This window comes from Apteryx mantelli, chromosome 1, assembly GCF_036417845.1.
Source record: "Apteryx mantelli isolate bAptMan1 chromosome 1, bAptMan1.hap1, whole genome shotgun sequence".
NCBI lineage: Eukaryota > Metazoa > Chordata > Aves > Apterygiformes > Apterygidae > Apteryx > Apteryx mantelli.
In genome coordinates, this window is record NC_089978.1 from 215,738,656 (window position 1) to 215,760,979 (window position 22,324).

The following is a 22,324-nucleotide window of genomic DNA, read 5'->3' on the forward strand; positions in this document are numbered from 1 at the left end:
GTCACTACAGTGATCTTATGGCATGATTTGATCTTCAACCAGATAAGAAAACTTAAATTCTAATTTCAATTACTAGATATTAACAATTACAGTACTTTTAAAAAGAGTTTGTGTTATTTTAAAATGGGGTGATTCTGAAAGACTGGAAATCAAGAGGATCAAAAAGAAAAGCAAGAACTGAACTCATTTTTAGCGTGATTTGCCTACTTAGAATAGTTGTTTATCTTGGAGGAGGAAGCCCTGGCTTTGTCATTTCCTGTCATTGTCAGATTTTTTTATTTTCAGTCTTAAATCGCAAATGTGCTTAAGGTACTACAACAAATTCTGTCTACACAGAAAGTACCCAAGGACTGTGATGAGAAAGAAATACATAGGAATATGACATGAGAGTATCTATAGTCTTCCAATGAAGGAGAGGACCAGTCAAGGAAGGGATATATTTGGAACTGCTGAAATTGAATGGAGTAGCACGGTCTTCTGAAAGATCATCTTGAAAAGTGACTAGATTGGCAAAGACTGTTTGGCTTTTGACATAAATCAAAATCTTAGACCAGAGTACTGGTGGTATAGGAAAATTGAAAGGATGCCAACAGACAGCAGTAGAGGAAGAAGGGAAAGATAAAAGACCCTTAGAAGGAAGCAAGATGATGTGACTGCAAATATCTAGATGCTTTTGAAAAGATCTGCTAATGTCTGGCTCAAGAGCGTGCGTTCTAGTGAATGCTAAATCTAAGTATATGGGCGATCAGAGTCAGTGTTCCATTAATGATTTAAAACTTCAGGGTCCTCTTTTCTCTGAACATCTGGAGGGTCTCTCTTCCTTCCCCCCCCCCTCTTTTTCTCCTGTCTGTGTTGTTTTTCCAACTTCTAAACATTGGCAAGAGAGGAGACACTCATCTAATTTCATTTCTAGCATCTTCAAGATAGGGTGGCCCAGTTCCTTGAGCAGGCAGGGAACAATTCTTAGTGTTTCCCTAACTGAGCTCAAATTCTTCCCCCTCTAAAATTTAACATGCTTAATTCTGTTGATGTGTTCAGAGTGCAACAAGAAGCTATTCCGCTTCATCTCATTCAGATCCTGCAACACAGCAGCTTTGTCTCTTTGCCTTTTCAATAACTTAAAGGAACTTCAGTCCTTTATGCTAGTTTACCTTATTGCATAGTCTGTAAAGACGAAGTGGTCTTACCAAAAGTGTGTTGGTGGGGTTTCTTCCCCTCCCTCCCCCCAAAATTCTCATTTTTAAAGTCTACCTTTCTGTCTCTTTCTCCTTCTTTTCCTCTCAAAGATCTTCTGGGTGTTCTCATGCTTGCCCAAATCCTCACTCAAACTGAAGGGAACCCAACTTTCACCATATTTCTTTTCCAGGAAGCGGTGTTCTCCTGTATCGCTTTGGCCAAGAATGGGTTCTGTCCAAGTGCTTACATTATGACTCATTGTTTTGGCTCATACTGTGCTATGGAGCAGATCGGGTTCTCCTCTAAGATTTGAGTAAATTCTGCAACTTCTTTGAAGCATACCACTTGCTTTGCATTTGGAGGGTAGATGTAGTGGGACTGGTCTGGTGAGGTTTTCGTGGTTGATGTCAAAATCTGAGCTTCACCAACAGTGTTGTCCTGCCATGTTTTACTTCAATAGCTTTACTAACATACTCCATAGATAGAGATCACTGTCACTGCTGCTTATATTGCAAATTGCGTGCAGCATTTGCCTGAAAAACAAGTTGTCACTTGCCTTGCCGTCACTATGCAATCAGCCCTCCATCCTCGGTACTCTGTGGTTCGGTACTCTTTGATTTCTCTATGGCCAAAGGAATTAAGTTGGCTGCCTCCAGCTTTTATAGCCTCAAGTGAAGGGATGTCAAGAGCATACCAGGTGAAAGAATGTCCTTAATGGATATTTTTAGTCAAAGAATTCTAGTTCTCATGCATGGAAAACATGCATTAAAAAGTAGAATTCACAATAGCAATAATTTTTGCTTATTTTCCCCATGTTCAGGCCTTCTTATGGTGCTCTTTATATCATCTAAAGAAATTACCATAGTTTTCTAGGAATATGCATTTGTTGTTGTTCCCCACAGTATAAATTAGGAGGTAGGAAACTTTGATTTATTATTATTTCAGGAATAGGAAGGCATGTTTTAAAGGTAAAACTTTGATTTTTGACTTTCATCTGTATAGGCAATCAATGGATTTTTTTTTAACATAAAGATGAATACAATTTTTTATTTTATATTTGTAATCTATAGATGAGTGTTTTAACAGCTGAACATTACAAATGCACTATGCTTGGGGAATGTTATAGTAAACTATTATATTTCACAGCTTAAAGTTGTGTGCCACTTGTTTATTTCCCTTTGTTAGAACAAGAGGATGAAGAAGCCAGTACTGGATCTCATTTAAAACTTATAGTAGATGCTTTTCTTCAGCAGCTTCCAAACTGTGTGAACAGAGACCTCATAGACAAGGTATAGTCATAGTTTTCATTTTTTTCCAGTTTTACAAGCATATGATGCTAGATCAAATCAATTGATCAGAAATACAGATTTGAAGCTTTGGAGTCTAGCAGTAGCTGAATTCACTTTTAATCTGGAGGAAATATTTTCTCTCTCTCACTTGGTCAGCCCTTGTCCAAGTATCATCTGATACAGAAGAGTTTGGTTTCTGTCTGCCTGTTCTCATATGTGATAGTTTGTTTTAACAGAAACAGACTTGTCTTAAATACTCCCTGACAGAATTTTCCATCTACCTAAAGCTTCTTTCTTAATCCAAGGAATCAGTCTGTATTCTAGTATCTTTGTATGTTTTCTAACTGTGTCAGTTCTAGACAGAATGAAGAATTTTTCTTCGTGGTTGTGTTACACGCAGCTGCTTTTAGAACAAGCTTGACTGTGTAAAAGATACTTTATAAAAAATATGCTTTATTGCTATAAATATAGACACTTTCATTTAAAGGTGAAAATTTGACTTTTCTCTTTATAGGCAGCAATGGATTTTTGCATGAATATGAATACAAAAGCCAACAGAAGAAAATTAGTACGAGCACTTTTCATAGTTCCTAGACAAAGGTAAGAACTGGAGGTGAGAAATGTGGACCCAGCTTTGGTTATCTAACATAGCCTGTGTTGTGTGTGTCTTTTTTAACAACAGCAAATCCCGCATTCTGGCAAAAAAGGAGCATATATTTCAGTCAGGAGAACTTGCCTTTTTTATAATCCGGTGAATGGTTAGAGCAATATAGTTTAGGAAAGTAGAGCAATATAGTTTAGGAAAGAGGACATCTTGTGATATATTAACTCTGGTGCAGTGGATGGCCATCAGACTTTACAGCGTTGTAGCTTCTGGAGTAGAGCTGGTTCTTGGCTGGCCAGCTTGGAGAATGCAAGCATAGGAGTTTGAGCCTGGCCTCTCCCATCTATAGATTTGTCCATGTAAAGTTCTGCTATTTTTTTCCCCTGTCTCCATCTTTGCATAGGACAGGTTCCTGCATTTACATGAAGAGCCTTGCTTAAAGAAATAATAACATACATAAGCAGCATAATGTACTTGTCTCTGCTCTGTGCTAAACTTGCACCTTAAATAGATGCAATTTACATAGGTGTAATTAAAAGGAGTCACTTTTCTTGCTTTGCTTTGTCCTTTTCTTAATTTCTTCTGAGAGGTCGTTCTGATGCAGCTTTTGGTTTCAGGTGTTTTGTCGTCATCTTGGATTTCCTGTTATAGTTCACACTACTTTGATTCAAGTCCCTTTTTTAACATTGTGGGAAAAAGAACCATGTTTTGAGTGTCTATTTTGTAGTCTCAAGACTCTTGTAGACTATTAATTGTTTTGAATAAACAGGCTTTGGCATTTTTTCCTTACTTTTAAGCCCTTTGTTCTTGTATTGTGTTTTCAACTTTATTTCCAGCCTATTTTTGCATCCCATTTGTAATAAGCATCTGCTGTGCTAATAACCTGCACTTCTGACTGTCTGTTAAAGCAGTGATTTGTTGCAGAATCGCATTAACCTGAATCTACCTTGATATCAATTGTACAGTTGGAAGGAAGTGCTTATAATTGTTCATTCTCTTACTCTTTTCTCCAGAAAGTATGGATTTGACTAATCAGTCTTCTTCTATCACTAATTAATATTTCAGGCTCTGGGAGTTGAGTATGTTCTGTGTTAGACCTAACAAGGTGCTCTTCAGCCTAAACTTATGATGTAAATGAAATAACTTCTATTATTTATCAGCAGGCTGATAATCACATCAAAGCACTATTTGAGAAGAGCGTTTGCTCAGAACTTAGAACCATGCCATATGTAAATGTAAAGCAGCAAGATGATTTAGACTTCTATCTTGAGCTCTGCCTTAATAGAGAATTTTTCCATGTATGTTTGCAAAATGGAAGTGACTTAATGGTTGGTCTATGAACATACTGTAATATTTGTACTACTCCCCTGTATTTTTTCCTTGTGCTGTAGAGACCAGGTTGTTCAGATTGATCACTAACTCTTGGAACCTGTTAGAAGATGCATTAAGTTTGGTTTGCATGAGCTGAAGTGTACTAGATGATGATGAGCTGAAGGAATCACAGAATGGTTGAGGTTGGAAGGGACCTCTGGAGATCATCTAAGTCCAACTCCCCTGCTCAAGCAGGTCACCTAGAGCACATTGCACTTGTTAACATTATGCACAACAGAATAAGTAGTTTTAGAGCAGAACAACACAATAACTTGTAAACTTGCAGTGTGGTTTCACAAATCCCATCAAAAGAAAGTTAAAATTCCCAGCGTATTCTGGCATTATAGCAAAAGGAGACGTTCCTTTGATCAGGGCTATACGCTCTCCACTTTGCCACTGATTCTTTGTCTTCCCGATGATAGCTATCCCACTAATTTGTAAAAAATGGAAAATAAAAAACAGCATCAACTGATTAATGTTTGTGGGAACTCAATCCATAGTATAGATAGTGTGGTTGGTTCTGCCAGCTGTTATCTCTGAACAGTTCTGTCCTCTCATAGTTGGAACTAATACTGATGCTGTTTCTCAACTTCTTTCCTCGTTGTTATTCTTCAAGTATTTCCTTTCTTTGTAAAATTTTGTCTCTCTCCTTGCTTTTATACCTTTTTCTGCTGTCCACTCTGAGACCCACTGGACTAATTAACACTGTAAGATCCAACTGTAAGATGTCCACTTGCGTACGCCTCCCTGTTCTTTTGCCTGCGTTGGTGATGCCCTTCTCTGACAGGGCTACTCAGCTGGAGAAACGGGTTTTGCTGACTGAGCTTCTCAATCTGAACTGCAGGCGCAATGAAAAATATCAGCTGAACTGCCTGTATGTGCAGATGGTTTTAAAGGGCAGTCTGCCTGAATATTTATATTTATTTATTGCAGTTGGTAAAGGAGCAATTCTGTTTTCTGTCTTTGAGTCAGTATTTGTATTACTTGTGGAGAAACTCGAAGTGTGTTCATAGCCTACAGTGCTGACAGTTGCTATAAAATGCTACAAATTGATTTAGAAAAATATGTAACACACTACTTATCTTCAGAACGTTGTATACTGTGCATTAAAAGTGTTCTCTTTACATGAATCTCTTAACTGAGCCATACTCATATCTCTTTATTCTCTGTTATTATTGCTGCACCCTTGTGGGCTTTTTGTTTGGGTTTTTGAGGTATTTTGGGTTTTGTTGTTGTTGTTCCCCACCCTGAATTCCAGGAGTTTCTACAACATCCCTCCAGGATACTACTAGAGAAACAAAATGCCAGAAAGCATGTTGCAGGGTGGGGGGTGTGTGTGTGTGTGTGTGGTGGTGTTTTTGTTTTAAGGGAGCGAGGAACAGTGTCCTCATAGGATGTAGGTAAGCTGTATATTTTTCAGATGTATTTAGGGTCCAAGCATATCAGATAATACAGTGTAAATCTAGCTATTATGTTGGCAGCCAAGATGAGATGCTTAAATAACAATAACTTCTGTTCATTCTCTTGAGAGATCACATTTTTAGGAAACGTACAGGCACAACAATTGTACCAAGAAATTACAAAAAAACATGTTTTTGAGTTTGAGAATTAATATAAACACTTATTTTTTTTAGGTCTATATCACGCAGTGCTGTCAGGGAACTTTCTTGCTCCTATTAGGTTTGGATAGAGTGGGACAAATGCATGATTCTGCAAGAGAGCAAACTTAATTTGGCAAAAAAAGAAGGCATTTTTTTCCTCAACTAACTGTAGATTAGTGTCAGAATAGTACAGCATTGCACTGCTCTGTTGAATACTTATGAATGGATTACACTTACATCTTCAGCTGCAATTTGAACCTCTAACCAAATGGAACAGAAAGCCCTTTTTAAGGATTTTGAATGCTAGTATACAAGTGGCTTTTGCACTTGCATTGAAGAATTGATTTATAACTAAATATTAGCTTTTAAATTCAGGACAATATGATTTGTACTGAAGTGAGAGTGCAGTGATTTAACCAGTACTGCTTGCAGTCTTAGGGCAGCTTTGTGTAATTCTTTGCTAGCTAACTGAATTATTTTCCTAGACAGACGCACATAATTATTACTATTTATTTGCATACTGTAGTCTTGCTAGTTTTTTTTGTTTTACAACAATATAAGAAGTTTAAAATCTCTAAGTTCTAAACTGTTCTAGGCAAATGCTAAACAGTAAACAAGTTGTTTGGTTGGGATTCAAATTCTTCCATTCCCATATGTGCTGATCTATAAAGTTAACTGTCTACTAAGCAAGGAGGTTCTTGGTATAGCAATTTTAGCATTGACATTGCTTTTTCTTAATTCAGAAGTTAACTGCTTCTTGAATATTAAATACTTATGAGCATTTTAATGCGAATCTGCAAACCTTTGTATATCTGTCTTTCAACTTCTGAACTTGAGAGACTTCTCCATAACAAGGTCCTTTTTGTTCAATTGAATTTGCCTCATCAGTGTTTCAGAGGCCTCTCTCGTTTGAGGATAAAAACGCTTAAGTTATGGAGTTTATGCCAAAGCAGAGAAACAAAACAAAACAAAAAAAACCCTCTCATCTGATAGCATGAAAATTTCATAGCATAGCTTCATTCCTACTGAATAGTGTGGGTGGCACTTTGTACCTGTTCAGGACCTCTGAATATATTTCATTTGTTTGGATTGTGGCTGTGTTTACAAGGCAGGAGTGCTGTGTCTTGCTGTCACTTCATTCTTCAAGCTGTCTTTCTAGCAGAATTGCAGATAATGAGCGCCCAAAACAGCTCTTGCACTCCTTCCTAATCCTTCTGTTGTTATAAAATTCTGGGTGCCCCAGTCCTGGAGAACTTGCAATTAGGGCTTTAATTGAACAAAGTCATTACGTTGCTTATAACCTAACATTTAAAATCCTACAAAAAGGAATTCACTGAAGTGTGGTCCATGTGGTCCAGAGATCCAGAATTGACTAGATTTCAGTCCAAGGTCTCTGGGCGAAATGAAAATGGTCAGGAGTAGTGGCTTCTAGCCGCGTTGGCTAACGTTCAGGGTGGTTGAGATGGGCTTCAGAGAACAAATACCTCAACTGTCGTGGAGCATGAACTTGCTTCGTAATGCAGAAGAGCAGGAACAGAAAGCCATCCTGTGGCTTTTTCATTGATTTCTGCCCCTTCTTTCTCAAGAGAGAAAATCTTTCAGAGGAAAGAAAATCAGGTCCGATTAGCCCGAGTGCAAGTACCAGTAGATGGTGCCACTGGCACTGCAGTCTCTCCGGTTTCAAATGCTACCGTCTCCTGTGTGAGAGCACGAACAGATTTGGTCTCCGATTGCCAGTTTCACAGTAATTGACCCAAGGCTTTTCCATATTATATTTCACCTATTTAGAAATATCCAGTCGTAGCATTTTTCCTCATGAAGAAAGCTTTTGTCTTCTGTGTTGGAGTAACAACAATGGGCTCTAAGATTTAGTCTTTCCCCAGGTGTGTTCAGTTTACAGAGATGAAATTATTAGCTCTCAGTGGGCAGGTACCCGGTCAGATCTGAATAAAACTTTCTGCTGTTTGTTTTGAAAGAAATGCCATAAAGAAATCCCCTCGATTAAAACGTGCCCCCTCAACTCAGCCAAAGTCTTACTTTAATTTAGTTTGTGTGTGTGTGAAGCAAGGAGACCTTCGCTTCTCTGAGAGTTAATAGCTAGACATTTAATAACATGGTAGTAATTTGCTGCGGCTAGTCATCCTTGACTGTGTTTTCCAACAAGCTTGAAAAATGTAAATACTGGTTCAGTTATTGGTTAACAAGAAAGAATAAAAACCTGTTAAATAAGTAACTGAGCTGTAATGTTTCACCAGGAGTTTTATGCATTATTAGCAGGCCACTTTAGCTTTGCCTTTTCCAAGTGGTATGTTCCAGTTCTCCTAGTCCATGGTGTAAATACGTAATAATCTTTTCTGTGTGTGGATGCTGAAGATCTTGGAAACATGCTCCAGCAACATTTCCTCCCCTCTCTTTTTTTACTGCTGTTGTGCAACATACTCTTTATTTTGGGGGGTTTGTCTTGCTACTGTCCTTGAATCTAGTTGCATTCTTGTGACAGGGCAAGCTTAGTGTATGTTGATTTGTAACGTGCTTTCCAGACTTCTTTGGCGGTATCTTTTATCTTTTTGGTCTGGTAGTAAGGGAAACCTTAATCCTTCATAAAGCGTAACCTGAAGGAAGATCCGTTTTTCCCCTTGCTGACAATTTCTCATTTTACTTATATGTAAACTTAATATGTTTCTCTCTTTCCATTTGTAACAGTAGATTTGTGCTAGAGTTCATGTTCTATTTACAGCAATAACATACTCTGTAAAAAAGCAGAACTTCTTCTGAGAGTTTCCTCACTGTATTACAGGACTTGTGCATGAGATTTGTGCAATTGGTTCCTGCATCTGAAAGTGGTGTACATGTGCACTGAGGCAAAGCAGCTCTGGGTTACATTCTCTCTCCTGTTATGTGATGCCATGAACCAGAGTTTAAAGGCATCTCTCCCATTTTTACAAACTGATTGAGTCTGTTTGGAAGAAACAAGTACAAACTAAGGAAAACATAAATTGCATGCTAAAATCCTCTAAACAGAAAAAAGCAATACTGTGAAAGGGAAATGGCTATGAAGAATGTAGTCAAGAAAAGATAAAATAGGGAATTTTTGTTTTAATATACAATTCTGAAATATTATTTCATATGGGAGTACTAGCTAGGATTTGGGAAGAAGGGTTACCACTTCACATCATCTGCTGAGCTTTTTGTTTAATAACTCTACTATGTTCACTTAGAAGTTCACTGGCTTAAAAATAAAGAAGTTCTTACCTTAATAGTTATACTTGCTGTTACCATATTTTCTGAGTAATAGCTAGTGCAATTGTCTCAATAATTTTGTCATTTTGCTTATTGACAGGCATGTTAATTTTCTTTGTATTTTGAAATTTCTGAAAGCTAATAGGTGGAATGGAGAAAAAGTTACCAATTCCATAGTTAAGACTGTTTGGTATTTCACTTAAAGCAATGATATCAAAAGGAAATCAGCTGTCATCATAGAGCATTCTAATAGGATGTGGTAGTACACCTTTTTGCACTGTTATTTTTAATTGATATTGCAACTTAAAGTATGAGCTAGTAAAATTGTATGTACATAATTGTCAGTATATGCACAGTCATCCTCTAGAACATAAATCAGCTGTGTATTTTGCCATCTCAGTTTATACATGTGTGTAACTTTTGTTTGCAGGTTGGATTTGCTACCGTTTTATGCAAGGCTGGTTGCCACGTTGCATCCCTGTATGTCTGATGTAGCAGAGGATCTTTGTTCCATGCTGAGAGGGGATTTCAGATTTCATGTATGTTTTGTTAGTTTGGTTATTTTTGCATTCAAATTAATCAATCTGATAACGTCTTTTCTGGGGAAAAAATAATGCTTGGTATTAAGTAGATGCTAATTCTAAAATTCAGTGGTGTGATTTAGAATATTATTAGGTCATTTGAGCAGATTTGTTGTAGAATACTAGACTCATTTGTACATTGAATAACTTTTTTATTATTGTATATGTATATGCATTGTTTGTAGTGTCAACTTCAGTCTCTGATGTTAAAATAATTAAAATAAACCTGAACTGTAACATGATGCAACAATGACGACAAAACTGCAAAAAAGTAGAAATTGTGCTCAACTACAGAGTTTTTGTATATTTATTAACTTACAATTGGATTCAGATTTGGCCTATACTAATAGCAGCCTCCCCCACAAGGTTTTTGTTGTAATATGATTAATTAAAATATCCATTAATTCTAAAACATCCATTCCTTTAAACAGGAAATACTAATGTTCAGCTGTATGATGGAAACCAAAATTTTCATTGCTCTCAAATGTATCTTTCAATGTTGTTTCTTCCACTGTGTTTTAAGTTTTGTAATAGAATTAGTTACAGTACTCAGTGATGACTCCTTCAGTGTTTTCTGAGGTTTATTTTACGGATTTCAAAATTTGTTTTTCTGATATTGTCAGTGAAGTAGTATATGAATTATTCAGATTTGTTTAAGTCTTTTTTTTAACTATCCAAAATTAACTGTTTGTTCTCAGGAAAAAACTGATAAATTGTGGAAGAATATCATAATTTGTATTTTGCTGAACATGATTATGCTTAGAAATAGAAGAGCTGTGCTTTGAAGTTACTAGAATTATGTTGGACACCTTTTTTAAAAAAAGAGGCGGGGGGAGCAGCGGGGAGACAGTTTGTGCTTTGTTAAACCTGACCTGATAAGGCTCTCAGTGTTTGGTATTTCCTTTAGGGACTATACCAGTGGTCTTACTGATTTAGTCTAGAATACCTAACCACTAGTTCACCATGGCCGAAGGGGAATGGCCAGGTTGGTGTGTGCCTCTAACTCTTGATATGTTAGAGGACTGAGTTGTCTGTGAGGTGGGGGGAAAAAAGTCCAAAAGCTCCTGAAGAAACAAGATTGTAGGGAAAGTTTTAGGAAATCCAAAGACAGAGCATAAGGAACCAAATATTTCTCAATTCCCAAGCTTATCAAGTACTTTCAGATGAAAGTAATCTTATAAGAGGTAGGTATTTTTGACAGCCTAAAATCAAATACATTTTTCTCCTTTTTTTTAGGTGAGAAAAAAGGACCAGATCAATATTGAAACAAAGAATAAAACTGTGAGATTTATTGGTGAGCTTACCAAATTTAAGATGTTCTCCAAAAACGATACTCTCCACTGTTTAAAGGTAGGTGTTGTAATATTTGTGTGCTACAGTACATGCTGAGAATGCATACCCATCCCATTCCCCTTCATATTTCTACTGCTGATGTTATCAATTAATTCATTGCATATGATGTTTTAAACTGTCTGCTGTTGCTGTCTATGAGGACGCTTTGTTATAGTCATTCTTAGAAATTAGGATGTTTTAATTCAATGATAGTATGAGTCTATTTAAAATATACTTCCATCTTTGAACATTAGAACCAAATTGCTAATGATTTTTCATGAAAAGTAATGGTAGATTCTCTAGTTATACATACATTATTTGTTGCAAACCTGGAAATGAGCTTTTCTTTTTGTTGCGTTGATTTAAATTAATGTTTTAATGACTAACCAGTAAGGGCGGGGTAGAGGCAGAAAGCTTTTCACTGGTTGCAAAGAGAGGCTTATATGCCATCTTAGCAAGTACTTTTGTTGAGGAGCAAAATCAACCTTGCAAAGCATTAATCTCTAGATATGTCATCTTGATTTGTATGCTGATTACATTCAAGATAAAGTTGAATGTAAAGCCCTGAATTAAAAGTGGACTATAAAAAATGAAAATGAATGAGTGAAATCAATTTGGTATTTCATATACCTTTTGAAGAAGGGGGGAAAAAAAAAAGTTGTGTAAAGTCAAGCAGATATTATTTTCTGTAGTGGAAAAAGATGTTTAACACATTGCGTTTTTTTTATATGAATATATACCAGATGCTTCTGTCAGACTTTTCTCATCACCACATTGAAATGGCGTGTACTCTGTTGGAAACCTGTGGAAGATTCCTGTTTAGATCACCAGAATCCCACTTAAGAACCAGTGTTCTTTTGGTAAGAGAAGAAGAGTCTCATTGAGGGAGAGCATGTACTGAACTAAACGAATTATTTCTTTTATCTTCTGGCTTTGTGATGTGCTCTGACTATAACAATCATTGCAATTAATATCTTAAATGGCAGTTACGGTATTTGGTCACTAATAAATGAAAACCTTCACTAAGTCTTATCATGAATGCTCAGGGAGGATAACCTTCTTGACTCTTTCAGCATCATACTAAACTTTCATACAGGTTTAGTGCCACAAGATTCCTGTCTCATCTTGGAGAGTCATAAAAATTGAGTCGGGTACAAGAGGAAAAAGAATCGATTTTCCAGAAATACTGTTCCTTTCCATGGCGGGGAGGGCGCTGAGACGGTCTGTTTTTCAGATATGTTCAAGTCCTAGGCTGCTTTGGTGGTATCAGCGTTTGTCTGTATTCCCATGGGCTTGTGTCATCTTGTTACTTACAGTCTGTCCAGTGCTGTCTCAGCTCTCAGACTGCCCCTCCAGGGAGAATAGCTTTCTGAAAATATTCTGCAGAAATCCAGTTGCCCTATAAATCTGTTCACCACTACAAAGAAAGCATAAATAGAGGATTAAACTTCTGAAGTAAAAGGATGCTGCATTCTGGCTACAAAGAATACGTTTGGATGATGCGTAGTTGTTCATAGATGGGGCAAAAACTGAGGGTGAGGTTGAAGGAATGTAGAGGCTGAACCTGAATACACACATGAGATACTACTTGAGGATAAAAGGCTAGCCAGTAAAACAGGATAATAATAAAGGGCTGTTTTAACTGAAGGTAAAGAGGTGGTCAAGTAGGAGGTTTCTGTTCCCTGAGTAACATAATCTGGGGTTATAAATATGAAGAACAAGTTTATGAAGACTTAAAAGAAGGCGTTACAGAAATTGGGATTTGTACTTAAGGTGAGACTAGAAGTGTTATCCATAAATCTAGATAAGTACTAGCAAAGATTTAGACATAACGAAAGGATTAGCTTTGGGTGTCTGAAGATTTTTAGTGTATGAATTTTAGCCCTGAATAACGACATGTTTCCTGGCTTGAGAGAGGATCATAAAATTTTTGTGTCCAAGGTAAGGGACTGATTCAAACATGGTCAAAAAAGTGCTTTTAAGACAGATATCAACATTAGGAAATTGCATTAAAACCAGAAGCAGCTTAAGCAGATACAGGCCAACTAATAGACCACTTTGTTATATTAGAAGTCTGGCTGGACTGTTCAGTGTTCCCTTCTGACCTTCAAATCTGTGCATTGCGGTGAAGGAAGACTACAGACATAGGTATCTGCAGTAAACAAGCTGTTTTTAAAGAAAGTGTTCTCTAAACTTGGAGAAGAAAGGGAATGTTGTTTCCTCTTGTGGAAGTGCATGGTTTAAGTGTTTGGAATCTCCATGTAGAGGCACAGGTCTTTAAAGCTGTGAAATATCACTGTGTTTCTTCTGTACTCATCTCCTGTCTTAGCAAAGACTAGGCTTACACTTGATAGGTCTTTCTCTTGTATCAATATCCTCCCTACTTATTCTGCAGAGCTAATAGTAGCAGCAGTTGCTGCGTACTTTGGTATATTGCTCTAAATTTTTTTTCCCCCAAATTCCATTTCTTTCTGAATCTCTTGTTCATCCAGTTATAACTCTGAGTGTGATAGTCTATTGCAGTGGTGTAGTTGCAAAAGGAAAAGGATGAACAAATGAACTCCAAATTCTTGGCTCACGATTACTTGTTACAGAGTGCTCTATAACTTGAAAGGAGCTTTGAATCTCTCAGGTTTTTAAAAGATTTGTCAGCTGATGCCAGGATCACATAATTTTTGAGGTTGGAAGGGACCTCTGGAGATAATCTGGTGCAACCCCCCTGCTCAAGCAGGGTCGGCTAGAGCAGATTGCCCAGGACCATGTCTCTCCTGTCTTGGCGATCCCAGAACTGGACACAGCACTCCAGATGTGGCCTCACCAGTGCTGGATAGAGGGGAAGGATCACCTCCCTTGACCCGCTGGTAATGCTCTATCTAATGCAGCCCCAGATACCATTAGCTGCCCTTGCCATGAGGGTGCATTGCAGGCCCATGCTCAATTTGTCCACCAGTCGCCCTAGGCCATTCTTTGCAGAACTGTAGACCAGCTGGTCATGGCCCAGCCTGTACTGGTGCGAGGGGTTATTCCTCCCCAGGTGCAGGATTTGGCATTTCCCTGGGTTGAATGTAATGAGACTCCTGTCAGTTCCTTTCTCCAGCCTGTCGAGGTCCCTCTGAATGGCAGTGCAACCATCTGCTGTATCAACCGCTCCTGCCAGTTTTGTATCTCCTGTGAACTTGCTACGGGTGCATTCTGTCCCACCATCTACTATCTCAGCGCGTGCATGTCCTCATGCTGCCTGCCAGTAAATACAGAAATCTGATTGGGACTTAAATAGTATTACACAAATTGGATTGTAGGTTTATGATGCTGGTCAGTGTGGACTGTTGAAAAAGATTACTCCCAAAGCAAATTAATTGGGATCTTGTGGAAAAAATGTAGTAGGTGTAAAGCCAATCTTGCCAATGAGTGTAACAGGTAGAGTTAAGGCCTGTTGACCTTCCAAATAATTATTAGCCTTAATCTTCACTGCTGAAGATGTATTTTGTAGTAAGGTGCTGGACAGGCTGTATGTCTCCAAATTAAAGATAATATTGTTTTATCGTGGTGTGTTTAATTTAAATAATTAATTTTCCCTCAATTAATTGTGTGTGTTACATAAGACTGCTGCAGACTTACTGAGGGACTACCTGACTTTATTCTAGAGAAACTTTTAATGATCACATTGAACTATGTGATGTTTTGCAAATTATTTAAAGATGTTTTAATGATGGGGAATGAAAAACTAATTTTTTTGGATGAAAATATTTGTGCTAATACTTAATTTTATTTGGGGCAATGTTTATTTCTATTAATCATTCTTCCTGGGATATCTTTCAAATTTGATATCCTTTATGCAATTTTAAAATATTACTGTGGAGCTGGCTTGACTATCAGATTGGTCTGCTGATAAGTGGATTATTAGAATTGGTGTTTTAGAAAGAAGATTAGCACTATATTAATATATGATTATCATAACTTAATCATGTTAAAATATTAAGTTCTTGTGTTATGCCATTTTGTTAAAAATATATTTGAAGCTTTGTTTCTGGTATAACAAATTTTTTGATATGGTTTTAAAGAAAGATCCTTCAGCTCAAACAACTGTATCAAATTGTCTTTTTCAGCTTTAATGCAATATCACTTGTATTTACAGCATTTATAATTTAAGCTACTCAGTGGCTCAGTGCTGGGGGTGCTTCTTGTATAGATAAGTGGAAACCGTAAGAAAATAGTGATTGTCACAGCCTCTGTCTTGCACTGTGCAAAGTAATTATTTGTTGTTATTAGAAGTAGAATGTGCTAGTTTACTATAAATATAAAAAATAGCTTCCAAGGAATTTAAAAATTTGCTTGTTGGAGCAAGTGGAAGGACAGAGCACTACAGGCAGTGAAGAGGAGAGAGGGTGACTTGTGAGTCAAACCCTTTCAATGTCTCCATGCCGGCCGAGAAGGTAACGTCAGTCATGTGCCGAGATGCTTCTCTGAATTCCTCTTTCTGCCTATTACGCTTTACTTGGTGACTTCTGTCTTTCATTTTGCTTCGCCGAAATTGCTTCTCATCGGTTTATTGCAGTGTGAATTGCTGTCATTGGCTTTTTGTATGGGAACGAGGTGAGGAGGAGCGAGACTTCCCACCAGAGGAGCACCTCCGGTTTCTCACCAGATTTCCTTTTGAGATGGGTCTGCGTTACGCACTACGGGCAGAGAGGCTTTGTGCCCGATATCCCCTCCCCACCCTCTTGGCATTTTAGCCTGGACATTTTAATGTTATTTATGATCTGTTTTTATAGAAGGAAAATAAGAAAAAGAATCTTCGAGTCTAGTGTTTTGGCTTTGTTTTTGTAGTCAGTGTTCATTTTAGCCTAGTAAAACAAAGGCCCAGAGTAGCCGATTAGCTTAAACACTTTAGACTGCAGGTCTTGCTTTTTTTGTCTCTGAATGCATCACATTTTTTTTTTTTAATTGTAGACATCTTATTGTTATGGGTTTTCTTCCTGCCTGACCATCTGTCTTGATACCTTAAATGAAGAAGGGTTGAAAGAAACAGTTGCCTAAAAGGGTGATGACTTTTAATAGAGATTAAGACTAATGACACCCTAATAATATCCACTTAAAGAGTTACCATACGTGCTTAGGAATGCTTGAAAAATAAGAATTTACAGTGATTTTTGAACAGTGGAGTAGCACATATCTCTCCTCTGAGAAGAAAAAGCATTTTAATTATAGCCTGCTAGTAAAATGTAATGTGTAACTTTTATAACACCAGAAAATATACGAATGATGTAGTTTTAGTTTAAGATCTTATTTGCAAGCCCTTCTGCCATCTACTCTGTCATGTTTTATTTTGCCCCACTTCAATTTTCAGTTTGTAGTGCAGCATAATAAATGTCATAAGGCAGCAAAGATGTATTTTCTCATAAGGCATCTAGAAAAGACCAAAAAAAATTGTAAAATAATAGTAGTATGTATGACACCTTAAGGTTGCGGAACTTTCTGTTGTAATTGGCTTTTCCTCACTAAGTGCAAACAGCACAAAAAACAATTTACGTAGTTGCTTGCTAAAATGCTGTGCATCTCTTAAACAACCATAGGTAAATTGGCTATCGCTCGAGAGAAATTTCCCATTTGGAAAGAAATAATCTTATTAGGGAATCAAAAGAGGCCATTTGTGTCATGGAAAAGGTTAAAAATGAAACGCCTTAGGGTTTGTGTCAGATTCGGAGCTTCCCGGCAGTAGATGCACACAATCTAGGAAGAAAATTGTCTATATGTTGGGTTACTGTATTGTGCACAACTGTTCTTCCTCATGGAATTAGCAGCCTAAAATTGACATTTAGAAGCTATTTGAGTACATTTGCATTTCAGTTTAGCTGAACCACTGCCTTGTAGAAGAAACTTGAACTTATTCAAGTTTAGTAGAAAATTCACCAGGACAAAAAATTGTACTTGTTTATCAGAGTTGGAAGAAGGTATAAACAGTTTTAATTTGTTTACTGGCCCGTATGAATGTCAGTTATTCCGGTCTGTTTAGGTTGCATTGTTTGCAGTGCTAACATTTGTGTGCAGGAATAAAAAAGTACCATAATACCAATAAAAAAGCTGATGTTTGATGCTGTAAATTACTGTGTAGGGAGTTTCCATAAAATGACTGATTTGTTTTTTACCCATTAAAAAATTCAGTGAAGTCTAAAGCAGTGCAGTTCCTTTCCTTGTTGAACAACCTGAGTCATTTAGAATATGTGGAATCAAATGATGTACATAAATTAATGTTACTTAATTTTATTTTTATTTATATATATATATATAGATACATACATATAAATGTTGTTTTATGAAGAAATTAAATTTCACCTTCATTGTTAACTGTAAAATCCAGCATCTTAGAGCTACGACCTTATTCTTGTACAGACTTTTTAGAATCAAGAGGTTTGTAATAGCCATGAATTAAATGTACAGTACATACCTGAAATTAAGTACAGAGAAAAGATTGTAGGCAGTGAGGAAAATGGGATATGGATAATCCTGACAATTAAGCACAGTAATTAGTGCTGATAATGTAGTAAGCTTTAACCTGTCTGAATTTGCCTGAAATGCATCTTTAAGGTACTGTTTTTGTTGCAGTCTCTTCTGTTTGGGTAAATGGCTACAACGGATCATGTAATAAGAAAAATGCCATTGCTTAAACCATCAGTATAAACTTTCTTGAGTCTCGTATTGCTATAAAATGTAGGTTGGCAGTCTTGCATTGATTCGCTGTGCTTGTGCAAAGAAATCAATATCTCAGCTACTTTAATGTTAGTCAAATGGTTAATAATTCTACTTAACTAAAGTCATGTTTTGTATAAACAGGAACATTTAGATTTCTAGTCAAACTTCAAATAACTCTTCTGAAACCTGTTTTGGGGGATCCTTTATAAAAACAGGGATTGTAAATAAAAGTGATCTTAGAAATAGCAGCACAGAACCATATATATGCTTTGTCCTTTCTTCTCTCTACTCAAAGTTTTAATTTATTTTTCTGGAACCTTTCATGTTTGTTTTTCTTCCAAACTTAGAAGTAAAAGCCTTTGGTTTGAAAATGTAGTAGCTCAACATTTTTAACTGACCATTTGCATTTGTTTCCAGGAGCAAATGATGAGAAAAAAACAAGCAATGCATCTTGATGCACGCTATGTTACAATGGTGGAAAATGCCTACTACTACTGTAATCCCCCTCCAGCTGAAAAAACTGTGAAGAAAAAACGTCCTCCCTTGCAGGAGTATATTCGTAAGCTTCTTTACAAGGATCTCTCCAAGGTCACCACAGAGAAGGTATATCTGCTTGAAATCTTTGTTTCAGGTTTTATTGGAACTGATGTATTAACTTTTTGGAGAGGTGGGAGGGTTATGATTGTTTTTAATTGCAAGGGAAAGGGATCATTTTTTTATCCCTGATGGTTCATGTAGTTTCATTTCTTCTGCCATAATGCAGAGGTGCTCTAGCCATGGACCTGAATTCTCCATAGCAATGAAAACAAATACAGGGTAAAATAGTCTTTGTGCTAAATATCTTACCTTCAGAGTAAGAGAGAAGAGACTACAGTTAGAGACATAAGAGCAAAGAAATTATGAAATGGGTTTAAACAGCAGTTGGGTTGCATACGGAAAATTTTCCATAGCTCTTGTAGAGATGGGGAATGTTTGAAAAAGGAGGAGATTGCTTGCAGACGCGTGTAGGGATTTCATCCCAACCGTGAGAGAGGGGAGATGAAGGTGAATTTATGAAATTTTACCTCTTAAGTGTTAAGCTTACTTTAAAATTCCATTTAGGTCCTGAGACAGATGCGCAAGCTGCCTTGGCAGGATGCAGAAGTAAAAGACTATGTTATATGCTGTATGATTAACATCTGGAATGTGAAATATAATAGTATTCACTGTGTAGCCAACCTCTTAGCTGGGTTGGTCCTTTACCAGGAAGATGTTGGGATTCATGTTGTGGATGGAGTGCTAGAGGATATTCGACTAGGAATGGAGGTAAAAATTATCATTTTTATAAAGCCATACTAATCTATTCATGATGAAAAGAAAATGATAAAATAATTGTGCTTACAGAAAAGATTCCTTAGATTCTGGATTTTTTTGACTGAGGACTTTTGTACCTGTCTTTCAGTTGTTTGCTTTATGTTTGTCCCAATAATCTTCACAGATTTTATGAACCGTTGTTTTAGCCCCTTTCCATGGTAAGGGGGTACAATTTCTTCTTTGACAACGCAGTCAGATTCATGTGGCTTCAAGTCACTTTGGAGACTAGCCCATATTTTGATAGAGGTTGTAATTATAAGAATTTTCTGGGGAATGAAATATCATTACAGACTTCAGATAGAGTATGTTATATGTATTTGAACTTCTGTAATACTTACTAGCTGGCCATATTTCGTAACTGTCTTCAGTACTTCTGAATGTTAAGTTATGTAATGCATGTAGCCCTAAAAAAAATCTTTTGTTGTAGCAACCTCTGTCAAGTATTTATACTGCTTTTTTCTAAAAAATATGTTTATAAAGATTCTATTAGGTCTCTATGCTAAAGTAAATGTGTGTTTTTGGCGGGCTTTTTGTTTTCTTTGTTAAAGGTTAACCAGCCAAAGTTTAACCAACGGCGGATCAGCAGTGCCAAGTTTTTGGGGGAGCTTTACAATTACCGAATGGTAGAATCAGCTGTAATATTTCGAACTCTATATTCATTCACATCATTTGGTGTGAACCCTGATGGTAGTCCTAGTCCATTGGATCCTCCAGAGCATCTTTTCAGGATTAGACTAGTCTGTACCATCCTTGATACCTGTGGACAGTATTTTGACAGAGGATCCAGCAAACGAAAACTTGATTGCTTCCTTGTATACTTTCAGGTATAAATGAACTGAACTTTATATAGTTCAATAGCTTTCTTTAACAAGTTAATGTATTTAAGGTCAGTATATGCTTATATATTTCTCTGAATGCTCTCTAGAACTATAATTTTTAAAATCCTCTCTCAATTTTGTAGCCGTTTTATTTCAAAATGAAATATGTCTTCAGTTGTATACGTTAAGTGTTGGTCCAACAACTGCAGAAAACTGGGGTAGCAGTTGGTGCACTGAAGGTTTAGGGCTGCCCTTCAGAGGGGTCTCACCAACTGGAGAAATGGGCTGATGGAAATTTCATGAAGTCCAGCAAAGGTAAATAACGGCTCTTGAGTTTGGGATGGAATAGCCCCATGCGACACTGCAGTCTGGCACTGACTGCCCAGAAAGCAGCCTTGCAGGAGGAGAGCTGGGGGTCCTGGACTGCATGAACCTGAGGATCAGCTGCACACCCTTAAGGTGGTGAAGGCTGACTGCATATTAGGTTGCATTGGCATGAGTGTAGCCAGCAGGTCAAGGGAAGGGATATATATTTTTTTTCCCTTCTGTTTGGCAATTGTGAGGCCACATTTTGAGTGCTGCATCCAGTTTTGGGCTCCCTGGAAGAGCAGGAACATGGCAAATAGGGGGGAGTCCGCTGGAAGGCCACCACAATGGTAAGGAGGCTCACAATTTCTACAGTGTGGGTTTTCTCAGTTTGGAGAAGGGAAAGCTAAGGGGGAGGGATATGATTGCTGGCTGCAACTGTCGGACAGTGTTGTACAGAAGGAGTCAGATGCTTCTCGGGGCGCCCAGTGAAAGGCGGAGAGGTCGTGGTTACACGTCACAGCAAGGCAAGTCCTGACTTAGACATAAGGGGGGCAGGGGGAGATTTCATAGCGAAAGGGTTTAAACACCTGAACAGGTTGCCCTGAGAGATGTGGAATTCCTGTCCATGGAGTTCATGCTAAAACTCATTGGACTTGTTTCTTTTTCCTTCTGCTTCTCTCTTTAAACTATACTAAAACAGAGATATTAAAAAATGAACCAAATTAAGGTGATAACTTATCTCAGACCTTTGGGGTGCATATACTTAGTTACCTGTATATGAGATGTAAAATGATGTTTTGAAGTACTGTATTTTAAACCTATAATAAACCATTTTAAACCTAAAACAAACTTGTCAGCAAAGATGTCATATTTTTGCTACACCTTAACATTTGAACAAGTGTGTATTTTGACCATGTCACCTTTTAAATAAAGACTGTTATTCGTACTCCATTTTCAGATGCAGTTTTGCAACTCCTTCGTTCTCAGGTTCTACTGGTAGCTTCAGGGTTTTTTAAGATTAACGTTTAATTTTTACCATTTATTGTAAGGTGTATGTGCTAATTTGTTATAAAGCTTTCCGTAACTGGATGATAAATCTTCACTTTACAACAGCTGAAGTCTTAAACCTCTTGCTTTTTTTGTGGTTTCTCCCCTTCCTTACCCCCCTCCCCCTTCTTCATACTATGCCTTAAGGGACTGAATTTTCCTTAAAATGTAAAGAGAGGATTTGAAAGCTGAAGTGGACAGTTACTAAGGGCTTATCTCTCATCGAAAGAATTTATCCTTAGGCACTTTCCCGTCAGCACTTTCTTTGTTTAGTCTTCCAACTTTCGGCAGTTGTTAAGATAAAAGGAGCATATTCTTAATGTCTGTGGCTCTAACTCAAAGACAGAATTAAAATGAAAATCCAGGTTTTAAATGATATAAGCCTTTGTATGGTTTTTTCTTTAGTACCTTCAAAATATTTAATAATTGTATGAAATAGAAGATTAGTGATTTGAGATCTTTTGTATTTTCTACTGAACAAATGTGGCTAGGCATTACAAGGTTAAGTAGTTAAATAAGGTAAATAGTTTATAAATGTCTACATGCATATAACTCATTTGAATACTTTGTATTCTAGCGGTATGTTTGGTGGAAAAAAAGTTTGGATGTGTGGACAAAAGACCATCCATTTCCTATAGACATTGACTATATGATCAGTGATACCCTGGAACTGCTGAGACCAAAGATAAAGCTCTGCAATTCTCTGGAAGAAGCTATCAGACAGGTTCAAGACTTGGAACGAGAATTCTTAATAAAATTAGGTAAGGATATGTGAAAGAGTAATTGTCTTTTTGACAAATCCTGGATTTCTTAAAGTTATCATTTGCATCACAATGATAGGTAACTATTGTGATTCTAATGTTCTGATCTTTTTAGTGTGATGAAGGTGTGGGGGGGGGTTGTTTGTTTTTTG

The 22,324-nt window shown here is 37.2% G+C and overlaps 1 protein-coding gene across 6 annotated transcripts in view; it reads left to right on the plus strand.

The window, feature by feature from the left end:
• Positions 1-22,324, plus strand: part of UPF2 (UPF2 regulator of nonsense mediated mRNA decay) — a 70,933-nt gene that overhangs the window by 20,598 nt on the left and 28,011 nt on the right. For all 6 annotated transcript variants that reach the window (XM_067317247.1, XM_067317261.1, XM_067317240.1 and 3 more), the window contains 9 exons: positions 2,362-2,465; positions 2,980-3,065; positions 9,712-9,820; positions 11,099-11,212; positions 11,938-12,054; positions 18,302-18,487; positions 18,986-19,189; positions 19,786-20,061; positions 21,989-22,172. In XM_067317247.1, coding sequence (XP_067173348.1) covers positions 2,362-2,465; positions 2,980-3,065; positions 9,712-9,820; positions 11,099-11,212; positions 11,938-12,054; positions 18,302-18,487; positions 18,986-19,189; positions 19,786-20,061; positions 21,989-22,172 — 1,380 coding nt within the window. The remainder of the gene's footprint in view (positions 1-2,361; positions 2,466-2,979; positions 3,066-9,711; positions 9,821-11,098; positions 11,213-11,937; positions 12,055-18,301; positions 18,488-18,985; positions 19,190-19,785; positions 20,062-21,988; positions 22,173-22,324) is intronic.